This window comes from Oncorhynchus mykiss, chromosome 10, assembly GCF_057628025.1.
Source record: "Oncorhynchus mykiss isolate SJ-2025 chromosome 10, ASM5762802v1, whole genome shotgun sequence".
NCBI lineage: Eukaryota > Metazoa > Chordata > Actinopteri > Salmoniformes > Salmonidae > Oncorhynchus > Oncorhynchus mykiss.
Window position 1 is genome coordinate 41457907 of NC_143031.1, and position 16575 is coordinate 41474481.

Below are 16575 nucleotides of genomic sequence, written 5' to 3' on the forward strand. Positions count from 1 at the left end.
TTCCATTATTAAAGTGGCCATGTCTATGTACACAGGGCAGCAGCCTCTAAGGTGCAGGGCTGAGTAGCCGGGTGGTAGCCGGCTAGTGATGGCTATTTAACAGTCTGATGCCCTTGAGAAAGAAGCCTTTTTTCAGTATCGATGTGCAGTGGTATGATGTAAATGAGGTAGGTATGTACATATAACTAGGAATAAAGTGACAGATAGTAAACAGTAGCAGCAGCGTATGTGATGAGTCAAAACAGTGCAAAAAGGATCAATGCAGATAGTCCGGGTAGCTATTTGGTTAACTGTTTAACTAACTATTTAGTAGTCTCATGGCTTGGGGGTAGAAGCTGTTCAGGGTCCCGTTGGTTCCAGACTTGGTGCGTCAGTACCGCTTGCTGTGCGATAGCTGAGAGAACAGCCTATGACTTAGGTGGCTGGAGTCTTTGACAATTTTTAGGGCCACCGCCTGGTATAGATGTTTATTTTGAAGGGCTAGGGTTGGAGATCCAAGCTAAGATTTCAGTTCAACTTCAAATGTGTGTGATACTGTAGAATGCCAATATTAACATAAACCAGCATGCGACTACATTGGAACTCTAGGAAATGGAGGAAGAAGGCGTGTGCTGCGGGGGCTCTCTACACACTGCCGTGCACATCTTCACATAAAGAATAGTGGTTATTTTGACGATTATGACAGTGATTATGACGATGCCCTCCCCCTCCCCCAGAGCGCCCAGGGTTTGTGAAGAGGCCCAGTAGTGTTATGGTGCTGGCAGATGAGAGTGTGGAGTTCCACTGTGAGGCGCGGGGAGATCCGGTCCCCACTGTCCGCTGGAGGAAAGAGGATGCAGACCTGCCCAAGGGGAGGTACGGATGGATGACCCAGCACTGCTATACAGCCTTTATATTACACTCTTACATCATAGATACATACTGTGATCTAAACCTTATGCATATGCAGGGTCACATCTGGTCATGGAATCAGATGCTTGGGATATTACAGTGTGCATGCCATCGTGCAAAGCTCTTTTGTCTCACGTCTTTCTCTCTCTCCCTGTGTGTGTGTCTGTCTACAGGTATGAGATCCTGGAGGACCACACTCTGAGTGTGCGTGGTGTGGCACCATCAGACGAGGGCTCCTACACGTGTGTTGTAGAGAACATGGTGGGAAAGGCAGAGGCGTCCGCTACGCTGACCGTACACGGTCAGTACAACCTCCCCCGACCGTAACCCTAACCCCAACCCTGGTCACACCTGCTGTTTGACATGAAAGGTGCACAGACTATGAAACCTGCAGACTGGGTTTATGCTGTGCAGCTGTTGCTCTCACATTCGTGTAACATTAGAGAATGTGTGAAGAAGAAGACAGCTGTTCTCAGAGCAGTTAGATATCCTACCTAACCCTATCTAGCCACACCATGGAGTATTACCCCACTGATCTCTGGCCTGCCCTGTTTTCTTAAGCATGGATCAGTTTACATTCATGTGTCAAATCAAGCAGTTCCCAGGGTAACAGACTGAGCTAGGTTATCAGTTCAATCTGTGAGGTTATGTAATTTACTGTATCCCCTTGGCTTGGGTTCATATCAGTTCTGAAACAATCTGCACTCTTACTAGTCTTGTTCCTTACTTACACAGCCCATTGCCACAGTCTAACCATGACTGGATCAGTGTAACAGATGGGAGTGTTGATGAGGCACCAGGAAGTGGGTTAATTTATGAGCAGGGATTCCCTGCCACAATGACCCCCCACAGCACAGGGACTGACGGCAGGAAATGAACAGTAACACCTCACTACACCACAGAGAGGGATGGAGGGAGGGAGACAGACAGACAGACAGACAGACAGACAGACAGACAGAGACAGACACAGACAGACAGACAGACAGACAGAGCAGGGTTTAATTAAAGACAATCCTGTGTCCCACGCTGGGAATGACACGGTTCCAATTACACAGTCTACTCTACACCAGCCCTGCCTGTCTGGGAAAAGAGGGGGACCAGCGTTTAATTTAGGGTCTGAACAGAAGAGAGGAAGAACAGATAGCAGATTCGTACAGATTGGCTTAATTGGAGGGAAGGGTGTAGCTGTCTAAGTATGGTGTACACAGGTTCAAGGTAAAACCCTTTTGGGTTCCATGTAAAATTCTCTGTGGAAAGGTCTAGCTCCACGAGGGAGCTAAAGGGGGCTTAGCCCCTTCACTTTTAGTTGTATGTCCCTACATAAAAATAGCAAAAAAAAGTTCAAATGATTGAGTGACAGGTTGGCACAAAAAAAAATCTGTATCTCTGCTGCGCTGTGTCAGCATAATGGACTGGAAGCACTGTGGTGTGTAGGGGGGCTATGGAAAGCCACTGGGCAGTTAGTTATGACTCCTTTGGATTTCCATAAAAAGCAGGAAAAAACACTTCTCATCTCTGTGGTAGGCTAAGTGGATAATGTGATACGCCTTTAATTTTATACAAAGGTTGGGTCAAGTTTACCATTGAAGCTGCTTCACTCTTAGCTAGCTAGCTGTAAAAAGTGTTACTGTTATTAGCCTTAGCCTATTAGCTAACTTGAACTAGCTAATTTGCCATGATGGATATCAGAAATTGGCTTTGCCAAAGTACCCAAACAAAGGAGAAGGGTCAATGAGCATCAGCCTCAAACCACAGATGCCGCCGCCAAGCCCAGCAGCTCCAGCTAGCTCCGTGTGAGAATACTCACCCTTCTGTTAGCGCCGCCAGGATAATGGCTCCACAGCCGCCTCCACCTCCGACTGTCCCTGATGATCTTTGAGCAGCGCAGCCAGCCCAGGTTAGCCTATAATGCTACCCTAGCCACAGGTTTTCTGTCTAAAGGCGTTAATTTAATAGCAACTGGTTCATAGGAATACTCTTACTGCAGATGCTATTATGGTTTTCTTGTTAGCCTTTCAATTTTTGTTGCTGTGAATGGAACTGTATATATTGGAAACGTATTTATGGTAGGCTGGCATTGCCTAAGATTGGACGCTTTTTTTCAAAATGACATTCCCAAATCTAATCTGCCTGTAGCTCAGGACCTGAAGCAAGGATATGCATATTCTTGATACCATTTGAAAGGAAACACTTTGAAGTTTGTGGAAATGTGAAATTAATGTAGGAGAATACAACACATAAGATTTGGTAAAGATAATGCAAAGAAAAAAACATGCATATTTTGTTTTGAAATTATCTTTGAAATGCAAGAGAAAGGCCAAAATGTAATATTCCAGGATAGTCGCAATATAGGTTTTGGCCACTAGATGGTAGCAGTGTATGTGCAAAGGTTTAGACTGATTCAATGAACCATTGCATTTCTGTTGAAAATATTGTATCAATACTGCCCAAATGTGCCTAATTGGTTTATTAATACATTTTCAAGTTCATAACTGTGCACTCTCCTCAAACAATAGCATGGTATTCTTTCACTGTAATAGATACTGTAAATTGGACAGTACAGTTAGATTAACAAGAATTTTAGCTTCCTGCCCATATCAGATATGTCTATGTCTTGGGAAATTGTATTTTTCTTGCAACCTAATTCTAATCACATTAGCCTACGTTAGCTCAACCATCCCACATGGGGGGTGTAAAGGTTAATTGGTTATATGGGTGCAATTTGATTCATAGAAGTGCATTGTGACATATCACAACGTATTGCATAACTCACGTGCAAGCGGCATGAATTGCTATGTTTGAAGCGGACCTGTATAGGCCTGTTTATTTGGCGAGACAGTTGTGCATGTCTGCAGCTCACTGTAGTAGGCTGTAGGTTGTGTCTTGGTTATTTGGATCTCCATTTGCCTTTTGTTTACTGTGTGTGTTTACTGTTCATGTAACTAGCCTAAATGTAGATTGATTTTGTTCTGTTCGCATTCATTCATCGCATTCACATAGGCTGTTTGTAATAGGTGAATTGCCTTATCTATCTTGTAGCCTATACTCATTACCAAAACGGCCTAGCTGTAGGGTGCTGTCCGTTGTGCTGAAACACCGCAGCAGAGATAGGCTACAGATTTCAAAAGCACTCAATGATCTCGGAGTCTCATCATTTTAACTTTATGTTTATTGTGGTATAGCGTGATCATATTAGCAGAATTCAATATAATTCCAGCGCAAGAACCCCAAAAAGTTTAGCCCCTTCGCCCATTTCAACTGTCCCCTTAGTCACTTTATCCTGGCACCGGGTCTGACCTGGAACCAAAATGGTTATACCTAGAACCAAATGGAGGAGAGGGGGGAGAGCAGATCTCCCCTGAAGGAATTAACAACAGCACTGTCTGACAAACACATTCTCATCTGGAGATACTTGAGGGTTCAGATCAACAAGAGAGTAGAGAGGGAGAGGGAGAGAAGCTTGGAAGGTAACATTTAGGGGCAACACATTTTAACTTTTTAGAACACCTTTCAATCAATGTATTTTCAGTGTATCTCAAGTCATCGTTTATGACTAGAGGGATACGCTAGTATTCATTGTTACACAAGTACCAGAATAAGCCCACGATAGTAATTTGTACTCCATAGTTTCTCTGTTTTCTGCCTCAAACACAAACATTATAAAGTCCTTGCTTTGTTTGAACATATTCAACAGGGCAGGCAGGAGACCAAGGGCTCGTTTCCTCTAGACTCAGTCTGGCCATGTGATTGGTGCAGCCAGGCCACATTATCAGTAGTGGAAATCAAAACACATTGGAGGCCTCCTCACTCCAGTCAAGCTGGTTTCATTCCGAACACAAGGCTTGCACATAGGGTTTTCTCCAAATATGTTTTCAGGCATATTTTCCATCACCTAACACTTTTACTGAGGTCGTTTATCACACTTTAACTAGTGCCAACACTCCAGATCACCTTGTAACATTTTTAAGTAATTGGCAGTATTATCTGGATTCCTGGATATTCTCCTCAAAGTCAAGTCTTAATTAGCAGCTATCCCTCTCGACTTAAAGTAGTGAGGGCGTACATTTTTGTAATTGTCCCCCGTGGGAATCAAACATACAACCCCCATGCTCTACCAACTGAGCCACATCTCTCTTTCTCTCTCTCTCTCTCTCTCTCTCTCTCTCTCTCTCTCTCGCTCTCTCTCTCTCTCTCTCTCTCTCTCTCTCTCTCGCTCTCTCGCTCTCTCGCTCTCTCGCTCTCTCTCTCTCTCTCTCTCTCTCTCTCTCTCTCTCTCTCTCTCTCTCTCTCTCTCTCTCTCTCTCTCTCTCTCTCTCTCGCTCTCTCGCTCTCTCGCTCTCTCACACACACACCACAATGGCCCTTGGTCACTTGCCTATCCATGCATTTCACTGTTCAGCTACTTTATAGGCTTTAAGACTCACAGTGTGCCTCAGCCTTTATAGACATACGAAGGCCACAGTCTATATGGCTCTCTATAGGCCTAGCTCTACACCCAGAGGGAGAGAGAGGAAGTTCCGGTCTCCGAGTGTCTGAACTGTAATAGAGTTCATCCCCCTCTCTCTCCCCTCCAGGTTTATGTCTTCACTGGGGGGTTGTAACTCTGTCCAAACGGGCCACAGAGCTGCCTCATAACTCAACCCAACACTCCCATGCAAGGCTTTTCACACCTTTGAGTCAACAAGTCCAATAGGTCTCATAGGGATGGGAACAGGCCACGCCTTGTCCCAGCAACCCTACTGAGCACACACAGTAATACACACACGTGTGCGACATATGCACATACACATCGGCACAAATGCAGTACACACACACATGTGCGACGCACACATTCACACACACGCTCCAAGATACATAGTCTCACACTCCACCCTCACTTTACTGTCCCATTGAACTGACCAAACACACAAGCTTGTGTGTCCCCTCAACAACGCCTCCAATCACCCTATAAACCTGCCAAGGGAATTCATGCCTCTGGCCCCAGCTAACCCCATAAAACACATGCTGCAAGTCAGGGGTCAGCACTAGGCCTTCAGTGTGGATCTATCAGCACGACAACAAACTTTTCAAACACTCCCACCACTGTTGTGTGTGTGTGTGTGTGTGTGTGTGCGCGTGTGTGCGTGTGTGTGTGTGCGTGCAAGTGCGTGCACACATTTGCTAAGGAAATTATCTTTGTTCCCTGTGATTGATTAAGTTCCCATGTTACTCCACATAAATGAAATTAGACAGAAAAGTTAGCAAGGAATGTACAAATCCTGGTCCTAAATATTACATTGAAATACATAGTGATAGAAACATAGTGTTCTCCAGGTGCATAGTATTCAGTAAATGGACATTGTTACATTTTTTCTTAGTATATGAAATATGGTGGGAGCCTGTAGCTGGGTGGGCATGTGGCCCGTGAAGGGGGTCTGGTCTGAGCTCAACACACTCAGGCAGGGGGCAGGAAGAGATGCTCCGCTTCCTCTTCCTCATCCAGCACGACATGCTGGGAGCTGGACCCTGGCTCTTTTTAAGTCCATGGTCACATATTCATCACATCCCGCTCCGGAAACATGGCTGTCAGGCTTGGTGGTTATGGGGTTCAGCCAAATCCAACAAAAACAACATTGCTTTCTCTCTGTCTTCCCCCCGTCTGTGTCCTCCCTTACCTCTCCCTTTGTCTGGACCTTTCTTTAAGGTCTTATATGTCCCTCTGTGTTTTTCTTTGTATCATTAAGAAAAAACATTTCCATTCTACTGTAGGGTAATAGGGATAAAATACTGCCTATACAGTTATTTGAGGCAACATGCGTGTATTTGTGTGTGTGTCCACAGTAACTGCATGTGTGAATGTGTGTGTGAGTGTGTGAACCACATGCGTGTGTGTTTTTGATCGTGTTGAGGAATGTAGATGGAGGGAGGGAGATGTATTTACAGTCAAACCCACACTGAAGCAGTCTCGCAGTGGAGTCCCGTTCATTAAATACACACCCCCTGAGACCAACCGTAGTCAACTCACAGTGACTGAGTAGTGGACTGTTACTCTACTGCACAAACAGAGCTTCTGTGCAGCATATGCCCCTCGCGGTCTATCAGATTGTTGTGTATTCCGTTCCTTTACTCACTCATGTATTCATTCATCAAAGTGTTTGTTGAAAATGTTTCATGATTGACTGATAGTCTTTTGCCGTCGCATGTGCCTGTCATCATTATTCATCTCCTGCTCTTGTGTTTGCTTCTCTTCTCTTCTCTTGTAGTCTTCACTGGTAAGTTGTCATCCGTCGGTCATCCTCCTCCACACTGACAGCAACACGACATCATTAGTCATTACAGTCCTCCTCTCCTTCCTCCAATCCTCCAATAGGAGTTCACATTTCAGTTGTCACGAGCAACCGGTAGTAAGTGGGTTATAAAATAAAGTGCATATATTTAAGTGAAAAAAAGGTAAACTGTCATTTTTTTCATCCTATTGTATGTGATGTTATGGTTTGTTTTAACATTCTATTGCAATGCGTGCAACATTTTTCAATGTTTGTCCTGTTAAACCAAGGTCCATCTCTCCACCCCTGCAGTGCCCCCAGCGTTCGCCATGCGCCCCAGAAATCAGGTGGTGGCAGTTGGGAGAATGGTCACCTTCCAGTGTGAGGCCACTGGCAACCCCCAGCCTGCCATCTTCTGGCAGAGGGAGGGCAGCAATGTGAGATACTATCCAGTCTATTTATGATGAAAATGTTGATACATAGGCCTATATGTTGAAGAAAAGGTCTTGAATGCACCATATCCTTAGAGTGTAGGTTATTGATAACACCATGTCCAATGGATGTATCAAGGGTAAACATGTAATTCCAGTCTCAAGACCAGTCTCTTTCTCTCCGTCCTCCAGAGCCTGCTTTTCTCCTACCAGCCGCCTCAGCCCTTCAACCGACTTTCTGTGTCCCAGACAGGCAGTCTGACAATCGCAGACGCCCAGCGCTCAGACGCCGGCTACTACAGCTGTCAGGCCCTCAACATCGCTGGCTCTGTCATCACCAAGGCCCTGCTGGAGGTCACTGACAGTGAGTGAGGGAGGGGAGGAGGGAGGGTTTCCTCTAATCAACTGACCAAAGCCTCCATTGGCCTGGTTGACTGAGTTGTCTCTCCATGATTGGAAAATGCTGAATTTCTGGCCCCCAATGTCATTACTGAATGACTTGATGATTGCTGGCTGGATGTGTGGCAGATCAGCCTGTCCTGTTGACTGGCGAGATACCGTGGCCTTTATACGGTTCAGTGTTTTTTGCTGGTTACTGTTGGCCTTGGTGACTAATTGTTGTTGGAGTGATTTCAGGAACCCTCAGCTGCAGGCATTTGGGCTCCAAACCCCCTGTTCCCATGGTGACAGTGCAAGCAGACCGCCCATATCCTCTGTCCCAATTGAACCCTCCCCCAAAACACATACACACATAATCACATTTTCACACACACACACACACACACACACACACATATAATCACATTTTCATACACACACACACATAATCACATTTTCATACATACACACACACACACACACACACACATATATATTTAAACCTAGACACCTTTCGTTCTCCTCCCTAATGTCATGCTGGTGAACCGAATTATGATAATCCTGATAATTGCATCAGTTATTAAAAACAGAATTAAAATTTTGAGTCTGGCTCCAAGACCTACAACAGTAATTACAGCAGCCAGCACCAGCAGCAAAGTCTACTTGGTTATAATAAAATGACCTGAGAGAGTGTGAGCGTGTGTGTGCGTGCGTGTGTGGATGCGTGTGCGTCTTCACTATGTACATATATTAAGTTAATTAACATAATTGCCTGAGGCTGGTACTGGCGGCAGGCGTTGTCTGTGCATGGCCGTGACTTGGTGGCAGCTATTGGTTCTGGGTAATCATATGGTAATGCTTTCTGCAGCCGCGCCAGGGAAATGAGAGTCACCTACTTAATGTACACTCAATTACACTTAATGGAAATGAAACAAGGATGTAGCATGTTTGATTTAATCCACCTAGCACTCCTCACTCTGCCATCCCTTATTTCTCCTTCTAGTGAATAGGCTTACCCATCTCTCTCTTCCCCCTCCACCTCTCTCCCCCTTTTCCCTCCTCCTTCCCCGTTTGAATGGTGTATCTGTATAGAAATAACTTGCTGCCATTACCTCTGGTGGTTTTCAAGGTATTTCCATTATTTTCCCCTGTGCCTCTGATTTTGGAGAGCCTTATCCTGTCTATTTCCACTGGGTTGTGAAGTGGGAGAGTGATGGCTGGATGCTATCTAAATGGGATTGGTTATTTGTTGGTCTGTGGTGCTCCTACTATTGCCCAATGATTAGCCAGTTGCTCTGGGCATTGGGATAATCTGATTTCTATTCCCCTTCAATGCCCAACCTGTCACTCCTCTTGTGTTCTTCTCGTGCCAATTTTCCTCAATATCTCTCACATCTCATCTGTCCTTGATTTTCTCTTCATTCCAGCTTTCTCTCTCTATCTGAAGGGATGATAGAGAGTCCTATTTATTCTGACCCAGACCTGGGTCATACCTGGTTCAGACCAGGGTTAGACCATGTGTATTTCAGTCTTAGCTAAATGAAATACGTATTTTTTTAAATGAGTATTTTCAAATCATTTCCTATAAAGAGCCTGCTATTTGAAAGTATTTTCAAGTACTTACACAGAGTATAACAAACCTTAGGATCACCTTCCTTGTATTGAGTTGCACCCCCCTTTTTACCCCCAGAACAGCCTAATTTCTTTGGGGAATGGAGTCTACAATGTGTCGAAAGCGTTCCACAGGGATGGTTGCCCATGTTGACTCCAATGCTTCCCATGGTTGTGTCAAGTATTAAAACCTACCCCAACCAAAAACGTGGATAGATGGCAGCATTTGCACAAAAATGAAAGTGCGAACCTTCACATTTAAGGTTGTAAAGGCAATCAAACAGACAAACGTCAGTACAAAGACAAAGTGGAGTCGCAATTCAATGGCTCAGACACGAGTGTATGTGGCAGGGACCTGCAAAGGGAGAACCAGCCACGGCGCGGACACAGATGTGTTGCTCCCGGACAAGCCAAAAACCTTCTTCAGCCACATTGAGGATAACACAATGCCACCGACGCAGCCCGCTCCCAAAGACTGTGGACTCTCGTTCTCCGTGGCCAACGTGAGTAAAACATTTTAAGCGTGTTAACCCTCGCAAGGCTGCCGGCCCAGACGGCATCCCTAGCTGCGTCCTCAGAGCATGTACAGACCAGCTGGCTGGAATGTTTACGGACATTTTCAATCTCTCCCTATCCCAGTCTGCTGTCCCCATATGCTTTAAGATGTCTACCATTGTTCCTGAACCCAAGAAAGACAAGGTAACTGAACTAAATTAAGTGCTTTGAGAGGCTAGTTAAGGATCACATCACCTCCACCTTACCTGCCACCCTAGACCCACTTCAATATGCATGCCACCCCAATGAATCCACAGACGACGCAATCACCATCTCAGTGCCCTATCCCATCTGGACAAGAGGAATACCTATGTAAGAATGCTGCTCATTGACAACCGCTCAGCCTTCAACACCATAGTACCCTCCAAGCTCATCATTAAGCTCGGGGCCCTGGATCTGAACCCCGCCGTGTGTAACTAGGTCCTGGACTTCCTGACGGGCCGTCCCCAGGTGGTGAAGGTAGGAAACAACACCTCCACTCCGCTGATCTCAACACAGGGGCCCCACAAGGGTGTGTGCTTATCCCCTCCTGTATTCCCTGTTCATCCAACTCAATCATCAAGTTTGCAGACGAAACAACAGTGGTAGGCCTGATTACCAACAATGATGAGACAGCCTACAGGGAAGAGGTGAGGGCCCTGGCGAAGTGGTGCCAGGACAATAACCTCTCCCAAAAACGTCAACAAAACGGGCATGGTCCCTAAGACCCTCACTAACTTTTACAGATGCACCCTTGAAAGCATCCTGTCAGGCTGTATCACCGCCTGGTCTGGCAACGGCACCACCTAAAACCGCAGGGCTAACCAGAGGGTGGTGCGGTCTTCCCAACGCATCACCGGGGGCACACTGCCTGATCTCCAGGACACTTACAGCACCCAATGTCACAGGAAGGCCAAAAAGATAATCATTAACATCAACCACGGCCTGTTCACCCCGCTATCATCCAGAAGGTGAGGTCAGTACAGGTGCATCAAAGCTGGGACCGAGAGACTGAAAAATAGCTTCTATCTCAAGGTCATCAGACTGTTAAATAGCCTTCACTAGCCGGCCTCCACCCAGTACCCTCCACCTCAGTCACTGTCACTAGCTGGCTACCACCCGGCTACTCAACCCTCCACATTTGAGGCTGCTGCCCTATGTACATAGACATGGAATCACTGGTCACTTTAGTAATAGAACGCTGGTCACTTTAATCATTTTTACACACTGTTTTAATAATTTCATATGTATATACTGTATTCTAGTCAATGCCACTCCGATAGTACTCATCCTTATATTTATATATTCCTTAATTCCATTATTTTACTTTGAGATTTGTGTATATTGTTGTGTATTGTTAGATATTACTGCACTGTTGGCGCTAGGAACACAAGCATTTCGCTATACCCGCAATTACATCTGTTAAATATGTGTATCTGACCAATACAATTTGATTTGATACCCCCGTATGTATATCCAAGTTGAAGTTCTTGACACAAACCGGTGCACCCTAGCACCTACTACCATACCCTTGTCCAAAAGCCCTTAAATATGTTGTCTTGCCCCTTCACCCACTGAATGGCACAAAAACACAATCCATGTTTCAATTGTTGCAAAGCTTAAAAATCCTTCTTTAACCCGTCTCCTCCCCTTCATCTACACTGATTGAAGTGGATTGAATAAGTGACATAAATAAGGGATCATAGCTTTCACCTCTGGATTCACCTGCTCATTCTATGTCATGGAAAGAGCAGTTGTTCTTAATGTTTTGTATACTCAGTGTATTTTTAAGACTAGTTTTGAAATATCTGGATTAAATGCATGGGAGTTTATTTGAGTCAGTTTATTTGAGATTTTTTTAAATATACTTTCCAAGTGTATTTCCGAATGCATTCCAATATTCAACTACTTGTCTTAAATAAAACATGAAATACTTCCAAATGTCTTTGAAAGTAATTAAAATACCCTAAATAGTATTTTAACCCATGTCTGATTCCGACAGTATAACTGGTATTAAACAGTACATTCCCCCTCTCCCTTTTGAATAGTGGTGTCAGACCGCCCCCCTCCCGTGATCCGACAGGGCCCAGCCAATCAGACGGCACCTGTGGACAGCACAGTGATCCTGGGTTGCATAGCAACAGGAACCCCCACTCCAACAGTCCATTGGAAGAAAGACGGGGTGGTGGTGTCCTCCGATGACTCCCGCATCACTCAGATAGACACAGGAACTCTGCAGATCCGCTACACTAAGGTAGGGGGCAGCATAACACCCCTCTCACACATAAAGACCACCACTCAGACACTACTGAATGAGCCCACTCTCACACTGTGTCTCTGTGTCTCCTCAGCTTGGAGATACAGGCATATACACCTGTTTGGCATCCAGCCCCAGTGGAGAGGCATCCTGGAGGGCCTACGTGGAGGTGCAAGAGTTTGGAGTGGTTGTCCAGCCGGGTCGACCCACAGACCCTAACCTGATCCCCAGTGCCCCGTCCAAGCCTGACGTGACTGACGTCAGCCGCACCTCTGTCACACTGTCTTGGAAACCCAACCCTAACGCTGGGGCTACTCCCACCTCCTATGTCATCGAGGCATTCAGGTAAGTGTAGGAGGGCCGAGATCTAATATGTTTTCATGGCTGTATCTACGGTGCCATCCGAAAGTATTCATACTCCTGGACTTATTCAACATTGTGTTGTGTTATAGCCTGAATTAAAAATGGATTAAATAGATTTTTTGGGGTCAACCGTCTATGCACAATACCCCATAATGAAAAAGTGAAAACGTTTTTAGAATTTTTACCAAATTTATTGAAAAATGTAATTACATAAATATTCACACCCATTAGTCAATAAATTGTAGAACCACCTTTGGCAGTGAGTACAGCTTTGAGTCGTCATGGGTATGTCTATTAGCTTTGCAAGTCTGGATTTGGGGATTTTCTCCCATTCTTCCTGTTTTTCTCAAGCTCTGTTAAGTCAGATGGGGAGCGACGATGAATAGCAATCTTCAAGTCTTTCCACAGATTTTCAATGGGATTCAAGTCTGGCCTATGGCTGGGCCACTCAAGGACTTTCACATTCTTGCTCTGAAACTATTCCAGCATTGCTTTGGCTGTATTCTTGGGGTCATTGTCCTGTTGGAACATACATTTTTGCCCTAGTCTAAGGTTGTTTGCTCTCTGAAGCAGGTTCTCATGAAGGATTTGCCTGTATTTGGCTCTGTTCATTGTTCCCTCTGTCCTTACCAGTCTTCCAGTCCCTGCCGCTGAAAAGCATTCCTATAATATGATGTTGCCACCACCGTGCTTCATGGTAAGGCTGGTGTTAAACAGGTGATGAGCTGTGCTTGGTTTTCTCCAGAAATAGTGCTTTGCATTCAGGCCAAAGAGTTTGATTTTTTTTGTCTCCTCAGACCACAGAATATTTTGCTTTATGCTCTGAGTCTTTCATGTGCCTTTTTCCAAACTCCAGGCATGCCGTCATGTGCCTTTCTTTCAGGAGTGGCTTCCATCTGGCCACTCGCCCATAATTTCCCAATGATGGAGACCACTGTGCTCTTCGAAACACTCTAGAAATAGTTTTATTCTCTTCCCCGGATATATGCCCCCAATTCTATCTCGGCGATCTGAAGACAGTTTCTTGGACTTCGTGGTATAGTTTCTGCTCTGACACGCACTGTCAACTGTGGTACCTATATATAGACAGGTGTTTCTTTCTAAATCATTTCCAAACAATTGAAGTGGACTCTAATCAAGTTGTAGTGACATCTCAAGGATGATCAAAGGAAATTGGATGCACCCGAGCTCAATTTGACATGTCATAGCAAAAGGGTGTGAATACTTATGTAAATTGATTATTTCTGTAATTTATTTTCAATAAATATGCAAAAATATCTAAAAAACATTTTCACTTTTTCAGTGTGGGATATTGTGTGTAGATGGGGGTGAGAAAACAAATCAATTTTGATTTCAGGCTGTAACAAAACAAAATGCAGAATAAGTCAAGGAGTATGAATCCTTTCTGAAGGCACTGTGTATTCACTGTTGTGAGTGATTGACCATTGTTCCTCCCGCTGTGCAGTCACGCGTCGGGGAGTAGCTGGGTGACTCTGGCTGATCATGTGAAGACGGAGACCTTTGTCCTGAAGAACCTCAAACCAGGTGCCGTCTACCTGTTCCTGGTTAGAGCAGCCAACGCCTACGGCCTCAGTGACCCCAGCCCCATCACTGATGCCGTCAGAACACAAGGTGAGACAACCCCCTCCTCTACCACCTGTACCTGATGGTACAGTCACATTCATCTGATGACCGAGACACTGAGACTTAGTGGTCCTCATATCCTAACCACATGGCTTGGCTGGGGCAGTGTGAGTGCCAGAGTGAACTAACCCTTCCCTGTCTCTGTGTCCCCATGCAGACACCCCTCCCACCAGCCAAGGAGTGGACCACCGTCAGATCCAGAGGGAACTGGGGGACGTGGTTGTCAATCTGCACAACCCCACCATCCTCTCCTCCTCCTCCGTCAGGGTGCAGTGGACGGTGAGTAGAGTTCTGGCCCTGGGCCCAGCTGTCTGCAGATACTGTCCTGCCAGAAGAGGTTACCCTAGTGTTTTTCTGTGTCAGCTGTTTTAGAATTATTACACTCAGTTTCTTACACTGCTTGGTCTGTTGGTCTCCCTACACTGTGATGTGCTGGCATGGCTATGTCTAATATTAACAAAAGGCAACACAAAGTATGATTTGATTTGTTGACAGATGATGTTCTTCAGAACACATAGTTGAGTCTGTAGGCATAGACTGTGCTGTATAGCCAGCTGTGGGTAGGATGTGGAACTGTTGGCCACCTGTTTTGATCCTGGCCTATGAAAGAGAACGTTTCTACGTTGTGAGATGTTTCTCCGTCTCTCCCCCATGAAGGTGTTGGTTCCGTCAGTGATGTATGGTCTGACTTGTGCACATGTTAGGGGTGCGGTCCTAAACAGAGCCAGGGTGTAAATAGTTTAGTTTAGTTGAGCAGGGCCAAGGCCAGGCAGCCAGGCAGGGAGAAGGCATCCCCATGGCCAGCATCAGTGGAAGTTGGCAGGAGAGTTTTTGACTTTCAGCAGACTTGGACAAACATTATTAATAGGGCCACTGTACAGTACAAATGAACATTATACTTTTTTTAATCGGGTGATAACACACTAACTCTGAGGCCCATGTTTCTGCGAGTGCTGGTTAGCAGTGTCCTCCTGGCAGTGTCCTAACCAGTCCCAGGCTCTCAGGAAGCTGGCGGCTAGTGATGACCTCATGCTGTGGTTTCTGTGAGCTCTGGGAGATCAGAGGGGGTGGAACCTAAGCTCTCCCTGTAGACAACATAGCACAGGGCTGAAGAGCTCTCATGGAGGATGTCACTGGATATGGTTACCAGCCCAACACACACAGCAGGAGAGTTATGGTTCATAATGTGTATTACCTTTTGAACGTGGTGTTTTTCTACATCGGACACACTGGCCCAACACCTCAGACCTCTGTTCTACAGTATGTTCTGCTGGTGTAATGGCTATTTGACACTGGCTTTATAGATCCCAGAGGCTTACAGTTAAATTGTTTTGGTTGGAAGTACAATATTAAACATCAATGACCATGGCAACCAGCATTTTATAGCTATTTAATAGACTCATTTACAGTAGGGTTTCTCTTTCCAGTGTGGGGGAAGTATGGGTGCTACACAAACTGAATGAACTGGGCCTTTATCACTCCTTTTATGAGTGGAGACAAAATATTCCTCAGGACCCTTGTCCCCTGTCCCCTGTCCCTGTCCTAACCACTGTAAGAAATCCTAACATCTGTTTCCCTTCTCTGCCACTAGGTGGAGCAGGAGTCTCCGTACATACAGGGCTATAAGGTGATGTACAGGGCGTCTGCTGATCTGGGCCAGCCAGGTGGGCAGTGGGGCGTGTTTGAGGTGCGGACCCCTGGAGAGGACGGTGCTGTGGTGCCTCAGCTGAAGAAAGGGGTCACCTACGAGTTCAAAGTGCGTCCCTTCTTTGATGAATTTCAGGGAGCGGACAGCGAGGTTAAGGTGGCCAGGACGCTAGAGGAAGGTAAGAGGCTAGAGCCAGGGGTCAAGGGCTGCTGTTAGAGAGGGCTGTGATTGGAAGTGTGGATGGAGATGATAGGTTTCATACAGCAGTTCAATTTTGAGAAACCATAACAAATCCCTTACACCACACTGTGCTTGCTAATTGTTCCAGAGATGTGTGGATGTTACTGTGAGGTTGTAGTAATCATCATTGGTGAGGTTTGGGAGTTTCACATTGTTTAAAGCTTATATGCGTGTACTGTAGCTCTTCCAGTGTGTGTACTCTGTATAGATGAGTGCGTAGCAGCAGCTGTGGAGACAAATTGTGCTGTTAATTGTTATCTGAGTTCATAAGTAGAGCCCCAGTAGTTTCATTATCTTTAACCAGAAGGTGCATAAGCTCCCGATGCCAATGCA

The 16575-nt window shown here is 45.5% G+C and overlaps 1 protein-coding gene across 1 annotated transcript in view; it reads left to right on the plus strand.

The window, feature by feature from the left end:
- Nucleotides 1–16575, plus strand: part of LOC110533888 (roundabout homolog 1) — a 145780-nt gene that overhangs the window by 115984 nt on the left and 13221 nt on the right. The window contains exons 5-13 of the mRNA XM_090186655.1: nucleotides 717–855; nucleotides 1065–1192; nucleotides 7449–7573; nucleotides 7760–7931; nucleotides 12139–12344; nucleotides 12442–12692; nucleotides 14176–14342; nucleotides 14512–14633; nucleotides 15946–16180. Coding sequence (XP_090042781.1) covers nucleotides 717–855; nucleotides 1065–1192; nucleotides 7449–7573; nucleotides 7760–7931; nucleotides 12139–12344; nucleotides 12442–12692; nucleotides 14176–14342; nucleotides 14512–14633; nucleotides 15946–16180 — 1545 coding nt within the window. The remainder of the gene's footprint in view (nucleotides 1–716; nucleotides 856–1064; nucleotides 1193–7448; nucleotides 7574–7759; nucleotides 7932–12138; nucleotides 12345–12441; nucleotides 12693–14175; nucleotides 14343–14511; nucleotides 14634–15945; nucleotides 16181–16575) is intronic.